Source organism: Eulemur rufifrons, chromosome 3, assembly GCF_041146395.1.
Source record: "Eulemur rufifrons isolate Redbay chromosome 3, OSU_ERuf_1, whole genome shotgun sequence".
Taxonomy (NCBI): Eukaryota; Metazoa; Chordata; class Mammalia; order Primates; family Lemuridae; genus Eulemur; species Eulemur rufifrons.
In genome coordinates, this window is record NC_090985.1 from 72,421,879 (window position 1) to 72,438,734 (window position 16,856).

General features: G+C 35.1%; 1 protein-coding gene across 28 annotated transcripts in view; it reads right to left on the bottom strand.

Annotated features, from left to right (window-relative positions):
* The window catches only part of RALYL (RALY RNA binding protein like), a 652,666-nt gene that overhangs the window by 194,767 nt on the left and 441,043 nt on the right, over nt 1-16,856 (bottom strand). For 3 of the 28 annotated variants that reach the window (XM_069466298.1, XM_069466301.1, XM_069466296.1), the window contains exon 1: nt 7,681-7,813. The exons of the other annotated variants lie outside the window; for them this stretch is intronic. In XM_069466298.1, the coding sequence (XP_069322399.1) occupies nt 7,681-7,717 (37 nt within the window). In that variant the 5' untranslated portion in view covers nt 7,718-7,813. Of the gene's footprint in view, nt 1-7,680; nt 7,814-16,856 lie in introns of those variants that run through there. 28 annotated transcript variants of the gene reach the window in all.

The following is a 16,856-nucleotide window of genomic DNA, read 5'->3' on the forward strand; positions in this document are numbered from 1 at the left end:
TTTCAGTGTCTAGCTTATCATTTAGCATAATGTTCTCTAGCTTTATCCGTGTTGCCATAAATGACAGGATTTTCTTCTTTTTTAAGGTTGACTAGTCCACCATTTATACACACACACACACACACACACACACACCCCTACACACACCCCACACACATTTTCTTTATCTATTCATCTGTTGATAGACATTTAGGTTGATTCCATATCTTGATTGTGAAAAATTCTGCAATGAATATGGGAGTGCGGATTCCTCTTTGAGATAACTATTTTTCTTTTTTTAAATATATACCCAGAAGTGGAATTGCTGGATCATTGGATAGCTCTTTTTTAATTTTTTGAGGAACCTCCATACTGTTTCTTACAATGACTGTACTAATTTACATTCCCACCAACAGTATAAAAAAAATTCTCCTTTCTTCACATACTTGCCAGCATTTACTATCTCTTATCTTTTTGATAATAACCATTCCAACAGTTGTGATGTGATACCTCATTGTAGTTCTAATTTGCATTTCCCTGATGATTAGAGATGTTGAACTTTTTTTCATATATACATTGCATTTGTATATCTTATTTTGAGAAATGACTTTTCAGGTTTTTTGCCGATTTTTCAATCAGGTTATTTCTTTCTTGCCATTGAGCTGTTTGAGTTCCTTGTATATTTTGGATATTAACCTCTTATCATATGTATCTGGTTTACAAAACAGACCTATAGGCCAATGAAACTGAATAGAGAACCCAAAAATAAATCTAGGCATTTTTAGTCAAGTGATCTACCAAGGTGCCAAGAACACACAACGGGTAAAGGATAGTCCCTTTAGTAGCATTGGACTATATATCCACATGTATAAGGAAGAAATTTGATCCTTATCTCAACTTATATATAAGAATCAACTCAAAGTGGGTTAAAGACTTAAATGTATACAACTGAAACTATAAAACCTCTAAAAGAAAACATAGGGGAAAAGCTTCTTGACATTGATTGGTCTGGGCCGAGACTTTTTGGATATGACCCCAAAAGCACAGGCAACAAATGCAAAATCGGACGAATGGGATTGCATCAAACTAAAAAGCTTCTCCACAGCAAAGAAAAAAATCAGCAGAGTGAAGAGACCACCATGAAACGGGAGAAAACATTTGCAAACCATATACAACAGTACGTTTAAATGATAGATTGACAATATGTATTTAACACCAATTTTCTTTTGTAAGTGCCTAGTTGTTTCACGTGTATAATTTTTTCAATAAATACAAATGAACATTATTTTTTAGCTGTAAATTTCTTTGAAGAGATAAATGATATTCTGCAGAGAACATTTACCTGAACACCTAGGGGCAAAGTCAATGTTATGGTTTTTATGCAAGTGTAGGCATAAATGGCCTCTTAGAAGAGAGAAACTAAAAGAGCGTGATGTATGACAGCCAAGTTGTTTTCTGCAAGTACGGAAGTTAAGAGATAATGCACAAAAGCTCACCCTCTACAAAAGGAATCTTTTGCTGTGTAGAGTATTGTTAAACACAAAAATACATGGATAGATCATCAGACTTTATGAGAGAGAGAGAGAGAGAGAGAGGGAGAGAGGGAGAGTGTATTCCTGTAGGCAGAACCAGTCACAGGCTAGGGCCTGTAAAAGCCTGTGTTTAAGGATATGAGGCAGACCAACACATATTTCCATTTAAGGTCAATCTGTATCAGGGGTGTCATCAGTCAGCTTTTGCACATCTTTGCTCCCAAACTGGCATCTCTGGTCCCATTGTGCATGCTCAATCAGACCATACTGATTCTAACCATGCAGACCTGATTCCACGGAGGAATATAAAGTTGCAAATTCTCAGTCCATGCCCGTTATATAATGCCTATTACAACTTGAGAGAAAAAGGCTGAAGAAATTTCAGATGTGTGACCAGAACTCCCCACAAGCATCAAAAATAGAGAAATCAAGGCCTGAACTTAATAGTGTCCATGGGAGAGCCTTTACCAATCAAGCCTCAAATCGTTTTTTTAGTGTAAACTTAAAAAAAATTTTAAAACCTAGATCATATCTTTAACCAGTTATAATAATGAAGAATATCAACGTTTGAGATACGAAATAATTTGGGAATTAATAGTCACTGACTTACCTTCAGAGTTACAAACAAATCATAGTGTCAATATAAATATTTGTTTTGAATAATAATCCATTTTTATTTAGGTATCTAGTTTTTAATAAAAAATTTCAATAAGCACTTATAATAAAGATGTATAAAACACAATATAGTAATAGATATGTAAGCGACAGCTAAGACAACTCATGTTGTAACAATTACAGAACATCAAACCTACTATTCCCATTGATCACTATGGGGCCAATTCTGCATCAGTTGAGACTGGCAACAGCATTGTTTCTCCATGCCAGTGCCCTAAGAAGCCTTACAACAATTCTATCAAGATGTGAATTTATTTTTTTCTCATGGAAAGATTTTTAAAAAGAGAGAGAGGATTGATGTATCAGGAATACAAAGATATTTATAAGGAGATAAATCGGAAAATATTCTAGGTCAAATAATATCTTTCTGGCCTCTGGATGACCACAATTTGATTTTCTTCTAATCAATAATTGCATGCTTTGCCTAGTATGGAGTATAATTATTAAAAAAAAAAAAAGAATTCTTGGCAGGGCCCGGTGACTCCCGCCTATAATCCCAGCACTTTGGGAGGATTGCTTGAGCCCAGGAGTTTGAGACTAGACTGGGCAACATAGCAAGACCCCATCCTTAAAAAAATATTAACTGGACATGGTGGCACATACCTGTAGTCCTAGCTACTTGAGAGGATGAAGCAGGAGTATTGTTTAAGCCCAGGAGTTTGAAGCTGGAGTGAGCTATTATCGTACCACTGCACTCCAGCCTGGGTGACAGAGTGAGACTTTATCTCTAAAATGATAAATAAATGAGTAAATAAAATAAAAATGAAAAAAATTAAAAAATCTTATAATTGTCATTTTAAGAAAAAAATATTGCATGAGGCACTTAGAAATATAGATAGTAATTTTTAAAAGTTAGTAGATACATGTTTGAATTCAGTTACAAATGAAATGTACTGCTCAATTAAATTCCATGTTATCTATCCTAATCTATCTACCCAATGCCCTGATGCTTTTTTGACCTCATCTCTTTCTAGTCACTCTACTCACCAGGCTCCTTCTTATTTCTTCAATTATCCCAAGCTCCTCAGGGATTTTGCATATGATGTTTCTACCTGGAACCATGCAGAGAAAAGCAGAACCGACTCCCTCATTTCCTTCAGGTGTCACCTTAATGAGAGTGGCCTGTCCTGACTTTCCCATAGAAAATAGAAGTTACTCCTCCTTACCCTCTACAATCTCTTTTTCCCCTTGCTTCATTTTTTCCATAGCACTTAGCATGACATGGCCTATTAAATATTTATTTGTGTGTCATCTTCCCATCCCTGATAAAATGTTTTGTTCATTGCTATAATCTCTAGCACTAGAGCAGTGTCTGGAAAGTATAGGTGACCAAAAATATATCTTTGAATGGATACCACTTCATTAGATAGTGATGGATTGTTGTGGGCATTTTATTATTCACTGAGAATGCATCAAACAAGAATTTAAAAAAACCTCATATAAAATAAACATAGAGATTAGTAGCATAAATAGATAAATTTTATACAAAAGAAAGAATGTAGAAATTGTAAATAAAATTATAATGTGTCATCTGAAAAGAGAGAAGAGAAAGAGTGATTGGACTTGGAAATTGAAGAGACCTTACGAAGGATGGGGGCATTGGTGTGAAAACTTGAACAGAGAGGATTTCTATATGTGAAGAGGCAAGGTGAAGGCCAGCTATCAGCAGGAAGATAAATGGGCAAAGGCACAGAGATAAGAGAGTATATCGTGAATTTCAAGGACAACCTCAGAGGCTGATAAACGCTAGAATAGAGGTGGTACCAGGAAGTAAGTAGATAGGGAGGGTATGACAATCATGTAAATGTCTATATTATAAGGTCATGCTTGCATTCATTTTCTAGTTCAGTGATTACCAATCTTTGGGACTATGAGGATTAAAAAGAAAAAAAACAAAAACAAAAACACTGAAACATAATGAAATCTTCATGTGGTATAATTTTTAAAAAAAAATTAAATGTATGGTATCAAAAGCAATTACAAATTTAATACTACCTTTTAAGTATATTTATTTTTATTAAACATATTTTAGAACTTAAGCATATATGTGTTTGTGTGCATATATACACATATGTGTATATACATATTCATGTATATTTTCCTTCATTATACAGGCAATGATTGATATTCATATGGATTCTAGGGGACCTTATATAATAGCAACTCCATGGTCGCCCATGGATCTGAAGCACACAAGCCCAGAGCCGCCACTGTCTAGTCAATGAGAAGTCATCAAATGTCTTTGAGTAGGAGAATTACCTATGAGGCCCGTGTTGTAGAGGCACTGAGGGTTATAGATGGAAGATACCTTAGAAACCATCGTCTCAGTACAATCTGCTAAAGTTACAGAAAAAGAGTTTGAAACCCACAGAGATAATTGATATTGGCCAAGAATTTAAGTAGAGGACTCTAATGACTAGTGTTCAGATTCCTGATTCGATCTCATCAAGTATTTCCACGCTAATATGGATAAGGTGGGTAAGCTCGCTCAAACAGCATTCACAATTAAAAATGAATATCTGTTCCAGTTCAGTAAAATAAAAAGAGATGTTACACACACTCAAAATTGGATTTACGCTGTTTTCTTTGCTGTGGTACAGGTATTGCAGCATTTTCAAAATTCTATATTTAATATCACAAGGATTCTACTCTATTTTTCCTTTAAGTCTGTATTTTAGGAATACATTCATTTTTTAAAATGGTCTTCTATGTGTCTTTTTTAAAAGCTAAAAAATGTTTTCTCAAGGTCATCTGGAGTTTCAGCAACAGAGATTACAGGTATTCCTTGTTTTATACAAAATCTGAATTTTTGTAAATTTAAACATAAACTTCACATTTTAATGAATATCTTTGTGATATATATATATATATATATATGAAAACCTTAATATTTAAATAAACTCATAAGTTAAAAGCTATTTATACTAATGATAATTTCCAAATAAATCTGATTTGTATAAATAGGTTTACATGTATTAGAGTTCCTTAAAGTGGTCTCTACTTGTTCGACTCTAGAAAAATCAACATCTGATATATGCAAACAATTTTTAAAACCACTCAACAAATTCTGTATCTAATTGAAAGTTGTCATGTAGTTATTCACAGGTAAGATCTATTATCTGAATGAACACTGAAGCTGTTTATTTTCCATAGCAATTTCTCCATCAGAAGCAAAGAAAGGGGTATTCTTCCCTTCCTCTTCTCCTCTTGTACAGGGAATTATAAATAAACAATCTAGATATGAGTGAAAAATGAATTTTTAAGTCCCACATGACTTTTCAAAAGCTTAGTGCATTTATACTTTAAAATCTCTCTTACAAGTATTTTTGTTCTCCCTTTTTTCAACCTCCTGGGTATAAACCACATGCACCTTTACTATTCCTCTTGTCTGGGCCTCTGAAAGGAAGTTGTGTTATTTTTGCTAAAGGATATTATTAAATCTTAATGAGAAAATTTGTAAGTTGATTTATGTACTATTTCAATTTTAAAGAAAATCCTAAGAATATTTTTCCTTCTTTCCTACAATGAGGTTTTGTTTAGTGTGCAATTGTTGCCTTAATTGGATTAAAATTGCCTCTTGGTGAGTTTATGCTTTTTACATGATCAAAAACACTCACATAAAAGATATGATTGAAAATTCAAATGGCCTGGATTTTGAGGAGGGGATAATTCTGATATTTCTACATCCCCATTGGATGGAAAACAATTGTATTGCATTCCACTTTTGTAAGTATTATTAGTGTAAGAATTTCATTTAAGGATTCTATTTGCTTTTATTGCTTAGATTTCTATATACTTTAATAATATTATATTCCTAGTCTTTGATATTTTATATTATTAGAATATAGAAACAGTTAATGCAACATAATATAGCTGATACAATTAAACATAAGTAACACATTAGATTTTTTTTTAACTAAACCATTCCAGTACACCCTACTGTGTTCATGCCTGTATAATTATACATCTTGTGACTTGTCTTGTGTAATTCACAATTTCTTCCTGCTGCTTAATCGCTGTCTTCAGCAAGCATATTTTAGGGGGAGAGACTCGGTATAATCTTTTCTGTGAATCTTTTATTTGCCATGTGCTTAAAGGCAATGATAACCCACAAGGAAAAAAAATGAGAGATGCATAAAAGACACAGGAGTAAAGGTGCAAGATGGTTTTCAAGTACATGCATAATTTAGATTCATTCTTGTAGGAGGAAATCACAAGGACATTAATCAGCAATATATTTGTATACTTCACACTCATTATTTTTGTAAGAAAAAAGTAGCAGTTATCATATATTGTTTCTTGATCACAAGAAAGAACTGGCATCAAGAGGCAATCAGGCATATAGAATAAAACTGGCAGTCCTAGACCTCAGAGCTTTCTGTGGTGCATAAAACTTCTCTAAACAAGAGAAATGTTAGTTTTCAGGTCTTACATGAAAGTAGACCAAAGAATAAATTATCACACTAAAAACTGCATTTCCACCATATGTTGGTTTTTTGATAATTTGTGCTGATAGTCTTTCTGTCTTTCAAAATATTTGATACCATTTAAAGACATTATAAGGAATAATGAAAAAGTACAGACTTTGACTGAAGAGTAAATTGCTGTTACCTGTCTATGATGGTAAATAGAGTCAATGACAGGCCCTTATGGGATAAAGATGGTAACATTTACTTTAGACAATAGCAAAGACAAAGTGAAAAAGAGTTGGGCTTACTGGAAAGAGATGTGATTGGAAAGCTGTTCACGAGAGGCATATATATTGCTTTGCCATAAAACAGTTTTATTATAAGACTTTGAATTTTAGCTAAATCCTGATTGCTTTCAGTTCCATAATCATCTTTGTTCTGGACTTTAGGCCAGGGTGATTGTGCTGCTCTTTTTCAGTCAGAATCCGTTCCTTTAGGGTAGATTGCAGATGACTTCTTTTAACCCTTTGAAATGGTGCCCGTAGTGAATTATGTTACAAACATGCTCTGGACCAAGAAGTTTGGCAATGAATATCCTGTTAAATATTCAGCTTGTCACTCACAATTAACTCTCTACCCTCCATTCTGAACTGTTTTATTTCCCATGAGAGTTGTAATTGAAATTGGATGAATAAATAGAAGTTGTAGGCTAGCTTCCCAAACCTTTCAACAGACTTCCAGGAAAGAAAATCTATCACTCTTAGAAGAGCAAAAAAGGGAACTGTCCAGTGATCATGCCTGAATGAAGGATGCTGAGCTAGACTGAAATTGCATTTGATCTGTTTCTCTGTTGATTTTGTAAACCTTTCCAAGGGTTTCCATAGTAACAAGCGAATTATCCCGTCTCCCCTCAACATCTTTCAAGCATGTTACATGGATAAAGATAAAGGTTAGGGTGAAAAAAGCTACAATATATTTTCCACTACCAGGATGTATCTGAAAAAGTCATGATTAGTCTTTTAAGAAATCAAGTATGTTTTTTCCCACCACAGTGATATGAAAAAGTTGGGTCAGAATTTACTTACATCTCTGATGTCTGCGTTTGCTCCTGTACATGGTCATTCTGAAAAAATCCGACTTTCTAAGAAGTAATTGGTTTGACCACGGAGACAAAGAGACGGGTTGTGCTCCTGCTTTGCAGTAAGACTGTTGCTCACTGACAGAAGGTAACCAGCAATCACACAGTGAAAGCCAGGGTAATACCATTCTCATAAAATTACAGGGGAGATGCTACAGCCTGTAACTACTCTATCTAATGCAAATCTTCTAGAGAAAATTGTATTTCCTTCACCTTCCTCTAAACGATCTCCGTTAAGTTCTCTAATAGAACGTGCACTATTAAAGTGCTGTGCATGAAGCAATGTTGAATTAAGAGTGGATTCATGTACTTAGCAAGAATAGTAAAACTGAAAATCTAAATGTGAAATATAAAAACCCTTGTTTGGTATTTACAGAAATTAAAAAACTGTCTTCTGGGTTCATATATCTTTTAGCTATTCTAGAATATTGAGATTTGTATTTTATTCTGAAACACTGCTAAATTCTTTCCTATTCTGAGATCTTAATGCACTCTGTATGTTCAATTATTAAAGCAATTATCACTTTTAGTGTTGTCTATTTACCCAGACTGCACTTCTTAGACAACACAGGAATTGCATGTTTTCACGTTTATATCTCCAGGACCTAAGATAGAAGGTACACGCAATAGGGTCTCAGGCTCAGTGAGTACCTACTGTGTGCTAGGCACTCTGCTCTTCTTGCAGGAAGCCTTTCTAGAAGCTTCCCTGCACTCCCAGCGCCTGGGACCTCAGTTTAGTCCTCAGTTCTCTACTTTCACGTTATATGGAGCATATCTTTACCTAAGCGTTTCACACTATCACCTCGAGTGGACAGAATAGAAGCTTTGTCTTTATATATCGTGTATTATCCTTTCTGAGAGCAATGCCTGGCACCCAGAGGAAGCTCAGGAATACTACCTCTCTCAAAGAGTACATGGTTTTAAAGGCACCTTTGTGTGGTATTTAAGGTGTCTGAGTCAGTATTTTTTTTTAATACAGAAGGATCTACATACCAGTGAAGAGTTTCTATGTAATAAGACTTCCTGATTATGTATTAAGTTTCACCTTCCAGTAAGAAGCAGTAGTGACTATAATCAACAATAAGTTAGGATATACTTTAAAATCACTAAAAGAGTGGGATTGGAGTGTTCCAAACACAAAGAAATAATAAATGCCTGAGGTAATGGATACTCCAATTATCCGGACTTGATCAATACACGTTGCATGCCTGTGTCAGAACATCACACGTACCCTATAAATATATACAACTATTATGTACCCATAATAATTAAAAAAAAATTAAAACAGAAGAAGTAGTGGACATTTCCAAATGTCAAAATTTGTTTTTACTGTGAACAAATGTAGGCTGCCTATTGGTAGCTAGAAATACCATCTCCACAAATCTTCTTAATTGAAGGATCATTTCAGTGTAAGGACTATTTTTACACTTAAATAATTCTATTTCAGAGTCATAGATATTAAGAATAAGTTCTCTGATTTGGATGGAAATTATGTATACTCACAGGTATGAAAATGTATTGATATATCTTAAATTTACTGAAATAAAGTCATATTTAATAAGCAATATCTCTTTTATAGAAGTTATCCGCTAATTTCTTAGAAAAAATGCCATAAGACCAGCAAGCCATAAAAACTGTAGCAATCCAATAAAACAATAGAGTTTGTTTGACATACACGGTATATATTTATTATATAAATAAACATGGTGTTGACGATTATTAGGCAGTAATGGACTAATGACAGAATGACACAAATGCCACTAATTTTAGCATTATTATTATATCATACAATCAAATTACTAGTTTTTTCACTTTTCACATTGTTAGTTCTCCATTATCTATAATTAATATATGTAAGGCTGGTGGTGGGCACCCCTCCCCTCCCTAATGGAAAAAGAAGCAGCCCACGAGACCTGCCGAGAACAATGCCTGCAAGGCCCAGCTAAATTAAAGGACGACCACACCTGGATGGTTACCCTGATAAGGGTCTCAGTTCCTAGCGTCCACACATACCACCGGCCCCTCCTATTTCTCAATACCTGCCCTAAAACTACAACGGAAAATTTCTTGCTCTCCCCACCATAAATCTTCCCACCAAAAACCGCTACCCCCAGCCCTAAAAACATATATAAACCCACTCAGACTTCTGGGCGATGCGACTTTTTGGGTCTCTCTCTCTCTCCCGGGACCCGAAAATCTCGCCTGGGTCCCTCTCTTGGGACTCGTTACCCTCACCCAGAAGCGCCCCAATAAAGCCTCTTTACTTATCCCTTTCAACTCTGCTCGTCTTTCTTTCTCTGGCGCCGACCAATCCAAAAAACCTTACATTTGGTGCCAAAACCCGGGAGAGTGCTTTAACTTTCAGCGGTGCCGCCCATCCTGTAGACTCCGTTCTTAAACCTTACAATATCAATCTGAATAGTCTTTGCAAAGATGATGTAACGATTTAATTAACTTCATTCATTCACATGCATAACAACCTCTATAGCCTCACCCACCATCATACATATACACATTATTTTACATGTCTGTGTATGTACAGATACATGTTAAAACAAATAGTCTGACTCACACTCTCTCATCAATGTTTGGCACACCTTTGCCTTCCAGATCCCGTATCAGGGCTGACTTTCTGAGGCTCCATAGAGGGGATTTCTATCTCATCAATCCTTTCTTACATTGCTTTTCTCACCTCAGGGCATTTAGAGCATCTACCCCTGAAGCTCATATCTGGGCTAGTGGCTTGAATCCTGGAGGGCTTGAGACCACCAAAACTGGAGACTACACATATACCTGGTGAATAAAGGCCAGCTTTCTGAGCACCGTGCTGCAGAATGGTAGGCAGGTGAGGGGAGGGCATGGGCAGTGGCTGAGGGAGGCGAGAGGACTTAGTAAAAGTGAAACCTGGGAAACCTTCAGTCAGAAGAGCTGGAAACAAGAATTTGGACATAAGGGACAGAGAGAGCAGTTGAAGAGAAGGGACATGTCCAAGCACTCCACTCTTCTTTGTCCTCACTCTCTTCAAGAATCGAATCCTGTATAGGTTAGCCTTTCTTTGTTCTCAAAATCAGCTTTATGCCTATAGTGTTAGAGGCCAAAAGAAGCCTTACTCACTTAACAAAATATCTTCCTAACTACTGCCTACAATTTGGTTTTCCTTTAATAGAATTAATCTTTATACTCCACACTTAAAATACAAATCCAGTAAGTGTTAATAATTTGGGGCAAATGAGTTCACATCTAAAATCAGATAATTATACCTACAACTTTCTCAGTTTGATGGAAGGAACCAGTAGAAATAAAAGCACCTGGCCTCTTAATGGTAACAGAAAGAAAGAAAGAAAGAAAGAAGAAAGAAAGAAAGAAAGAAGAGAGAGAATGTGGGAGGGAGGGAAAAAAGGGGGGAGGAGAAGAGACAAATAGAGTGAGAGAGAAAGACTGACTATAGACCATCCCTGTGCTAAATTTATATCATGTCACATAATATTCACAATAATTCTATTACTTAGGTATCTCTATCCCAATTTTGGAAAAGGAGAAACCTTGGCCAAATGAGGACAAGTACAGGTAATGGTCAGGGACACTACATGACTTACATAGCTATGTTGAGAGTATTTTATTGGGAACTAGGCCAGTATGATTTAGGGCTGAATTAAGTGAAAATGCATGGGGTAGCTCATGGGGTAGACTCATCTAAAAGGGCCTCTATAGCGTCACTAGTCATGTACTGAAATCAAGAAAATCATGTTTGTTGGAACTTGACACAGGGAGTAAATGCTGTATGGGTTAATAAGAGCTATTAATAATGTTGAGAGAATGCTTATTAGGTGCTAGGCTCTTTTCTAAGTTTTATAGGCATTATGTCATTGAACACTGAAACCCATCCTATGTATGTATTATTATTATTGTCCTCATTTATTATCGTTGTTACTATCACCATCCTTATTTTATGTTTCAGTAAAGTGAGGCTGAGAGGTTAAGTGTTTTGACTAAAGTCTCACAGAGAGCAAGACATAGTGCCCTCGTTCAAATCTGGCAGGTCTTTCTACAGTGAACTTTGTACCATGACATGTGTGGTCAATGGGTACTTTCAGTGGCTGTATAGGAAACAGGAGATGAGACACCATGAGGGACATGTTTCCATAACAACCAGTGGTGCTAAGCTACCTTCTAGGAGGGGAGAATGCAATTAACTGCAGGACTTCTGGCTTGCGGGTAGGGGCATTCAAGTTTGCAACTAGAGCTGACCTGGGACAATAGGTCTTCTCAGCTCTACAGCAGAAGACTCCTTTGTCTTATATCAGTCACCTTTCCTGCCTCTCCTCCTCATCCCCTAGCTCTCATCCTTCCCTTCAAATAAAACACTAAACAAATATTTACAAAATACCAAGAGTATCAAGTTATTAGCCCACCCAGATTTCTGGCATCTCTATTTGGTTTTCAAATTAAAATATATGTTGGATTTCATAAAACTTCTAAAAATTGTATCAAGACACAGTACGTGGAGTGTATAGAAATATTTAACTGTGCGATGCCTACATTTCAGAGAATTATTAGAATAATTAAATATTAAAGCTGGAAAGGTGCAGCAAAGTTATGTTGCCCAAATTCCTCATTTACAGATGTCTGGTATGCAATAGACAACTCCTACCAGTTTGCTGAACGGATAACTGAAGGGAAGTGAGGTGCGTGATCTGATGCAATTTGGACCACATACTTCAAGCAGAAACTTAAATTGGGGCTCCCTAGAGTTAGCCCAGAGCCTTTCTCTCTGAACACACTAGCTCTAAAATTTTCTTCAAGTGATCTGAGTGATATCTCAACTCTCCTTTCTCAGGTTTGAACAGAAAGTTTTTCTCAGGTTTGGACAGAAAGTTACTCACAGGTAACCTTTCTCTTATGTCATCCTTATCACCCAACACCATGATGTACAGGTGAGAACCTTCTCTTATCCATCCCTCCTTATCATGCCAGCTGCCCCCGTGGTAATCTGCTGCATTTTCTCCTCTCAGAGGGGAACATTTCCTTGCTAGTAAAATTCCTATAAATTCTTGACATTAACACTTTCCTCAGGTCCTTTCAAGGATAACAACCAAGTAATTTTCAAGCCCATGGTCACCGATCCATCTTTTCAACAATTAAAAAAAAATATTTCTATATCTTCTGCACACATCTATGTTAAGTGACTTGCTGTCTTGCCAAATGCCTATGGAACCGGACCCACATCTATTCACCCAAAGTCAAGTGAACTCCTATAAGTAGATAATCTAAAAATAGTTATTTAAATAAAATATTCAATGACTATCAAAGTAAAAACATCTTGTCATTTCATGTAGCACTACATTTTAGTTGATTTATTTACTATATTAATTATTGTTCTTTTTTGAATTGAAGGAAATATAAAACTTTCTTAATTTTGGTCCAGGTTTTCATTGGTGATATTGGTTCAAATCAGGGGAAAATAATAATTTCCAAAAAGATGCTTTTTTATACTTGACTGTCATAAAAAGTGAAATAAGCAAACAAATCAATTTGGTACTCCTAAATTTTGTTCATTAATTTTTTTATGTATTGGGAAAAGACTTTGATTAGTTTTTTTTTAAAGAACTATAATTAGATTTTATTATTAAGTCTTTACTCATTTCTTTGGATTTTCTCCAGTTTCTTATGCATTAATATCAAAGAAGTCTTTGAAATGATTAAGTTCCTGAAATATTTAAAACAAGTATTAAACACAGCAAAAACGTTTCTACTTTATAACTCAATTGATTTTATTTTCATTGAACCTCCTTAATGGTGATCCTTTTGGAGCATCCTCACTTTTGTTGCTTCCCTTCCCAATCTTATCTGAGTTTTTTCCTTCTTTTTAGGAAAAAAAAAAAAAAAGAAGAAGACATTTTTAAATTTGATTGCCCAGACTATCTTCTTAATTATCTTATTTTTGCATTTATATTTGGATAAGCTTTGCAGTGCCTTAAGATAATGAGATCCTATCTTCTTTATCATACCCTTTTGGATGGACCTAAATATTTAATAGTTATAAAAGAATTGGAAAAAAAAGACTGAAGCATGTACAATTAAATTAATCTTGAATTTCCTAGAGATTATTAAAAGTATGAAGTAAATTATTTATATCTATGTAAATAGTTTGCCTGTCTTCAACACATTTTCAGCAAATGTTAGCTATGTTATGCACTAAACATGTAAAGAATAATCCTCGACCTAAAGAAGCACAAAGCTTCTTTTTGGGATGATAGCCACATAAAAGATACTATCATCAGTAACAAATTATCTCACAGATGTATGAACACAATAATATAGTTTACTGAATGTGTGTATTGCTATGGTCTGAAATTTTGCATTCCCCCCAAATTCATATGTTGAAACACAATCCCCAATGTGATGGTATTTGAAGGTGAGGCCCTTGAGAGGTGTTTAGGTCATGGGTAGAATTCTCACAAATGGGATTAATGCCTTTATAGTCTAGGGGTCTTGTCTCAGACACGGTATCTCCATTGCGTCTTGAGATGAAGGGACAGTACTACATTTATAGGGAATGATGGTGAGAAATTAAAACATCCTTGAAGTCATATTAATTTCTGTGTATGAAAATTATATGCACAATTTTACTATAAAAAATTACAAAATAAGATATACATATATACTCTATCTTCTGTCATCTATCATCTATCTAATATCTCTATCTATTTATCTTAAAAGCCATGGAGTTGTGTGCTGTAGAGCTACCCAGCAAAACAATGTCTAGGGTGCTGGGAGGATGAGTCATACTCCAGTGGCCAGACGGTAGCTGGAGAAGATTCTTAACAAAGCATAGAAGAGCCAAGACAATGGTGATGACCAGTTAGAGGCACCTGAGGCAGAGGAAAGCAAAATATAGCAAACTTGTGTGGAGAAATAAAGTACCAAATATCCTATTGCACAAATTGCTGATATCCCAGAGTTCTGCCTTTCTTTTTTGCTGATTGATTCTATTTCAGTCCACTTCCCTCAAACCTGCCTTGACTTTTTTCTTTCTAGACTCAACTAGAGAGTCTGGTTTCAAACTTCTATTCTATTGTGTTTTCCTCTGCTGTGGCTGTGTGTTACCTATGTAAAATTTATTGTATTTATACTTTACTGTATATATGTGGTAGTGCGGCATGAGTGGGGTGAGTCTCCTAAAATTCTTATTGTTATGAAGCAGGTAACAAATAAATGATACTAAAAACGAATGAACTGTGGGATTTATCACTTTACTGTATGATGCCTTATATTTTCTGCTTTAAAGAATATTATCTTTTTATGGTTGGGACCATATATTATAATTTTACATCATCACTCCTAGGGTCCACCAAAATTAGCATCCTAATGTAAACAATGAATTAAACATCCACAAGGTATTTTAATTAAAATAGTTTACTGATTAATTAGAGAAGCTGAATGGAACCATACAAATGAACAATTATCAAGTGCTTAATTTGTGTCAGGGTTTTTATTTATGTTACTTTAATCTTAAAGCAGCTATGTGAGGTAGGAGTCTTTATTTCACCTTACAGATAAGGGAACTGAGGTTCAAGTGTCAAGTTCACAAAGCTGGCAAGAAGCAGAGGGGGAGTGTATGTGTTTGTGAACTGAAAAAGCCATACTCAATCCATGATATCATTATCTCATGTATTGAACAAATAAATGCCAAAAAAACCAAAGCCAGAACACAGTGGAGGAAAAAGAACACTATCTAGAATTTTGCTTCAGTTTGAATTACTGGGGTAGCGTCATTAGTTTGGCAAACATATCTATTTTTAAAGTATGAGACAATGGGAGAATATATGTGCTATATCAGATTTCAAGATAGAATGCATTTTGATACTTACCTATCCTACTACAGATAAAGAATTCTAGAGGTGTCTATATCATAATTCTAAAGATATTCAAGTAAAGCCTAATTAATGCATAAAGCCTATTGAAATTATATACAGGGTATCTTAAAAGTCACCATACATAGAAAAAATCAGAAATTGTAGCTAAATGTGCTTTTATTTATCAAATATTCATTACAAAGTTTTTCCTTTGTGTGGAGACTTTTGGGACACCCTGTATTTGAACTAACCTAAGGTCCCGCATGGACTTCGATAATACTCCTCAGAGAAAAGACTCAAGTGGATTAGAACTACCCAGAGAAAGTTTCCGATTAAAAATATGAATAAATGTGAGATAAATAAGGCATACAGTTAAGTACACACACACACACACACATACACACACTCATAAACACATACAAGCTTTAAAACATTGATCTAGACATTTAGATGATTTGTTCATGGTTTAAAAATATAATGCTTAAAACGGACAAAAACTGATACCAAGATTTGTAATTCTTTTTTTTTTTTTATTTCAGCTCATTATGGGGGTACAAAAGTTCAGGTTATATATATTGCCCATGACCTCCCATCCCCCCGAGTCTGAGCTTCAAGCGTGTCCATTCCCTAGACAGTGCACATCGCACTCATCATGTAGGTATGCACCCATCCCCTCCCCCCATCATGGATTTTTTAAAAATTCTAGCTAAATATCAATTTCTATTTATAGATCACATTCAGCATATTTTTGTTTCCAATAGTAATATCAAAACGTTTACTCCAAAATTCCTAATAATTTCCAATGTAAAATGTGCATAAAGTATCTTAGATATATATTAACAGAATTCATTTCAGCCTGTCTACAAAAGTAGTGTACACAGCAGTCTTGTCCTCCTAATTCCTTTCCTGTTCATATTTAGTTATAATTACCACATTGATGAGCTACTTCAGCCTGCTGAGTTGAATAGAATGGATTTTCAGGTATAATTTAGCAATACATAGCCCAAGGGTATTTCAGGAATCCATCTCCAATTCTCGTTGTGTGTGTATTTGTGTCTGCGAAAGGGCTCAGAACCACCTGGATATTCTTTGACCTCGTGCACGTGTTTCAAAGACAACTATTTGAATAAACTCTGCATTTGCCATTACCAGCACAGCAGTATGTGAACAGTAAATATGTAAATGAAATTCGCAATTCTCTTACCATTATAAAAGCTGTTTTTAGATGTTTATTTAAACGGTTTTAGATACAGAAACAGGAACTATG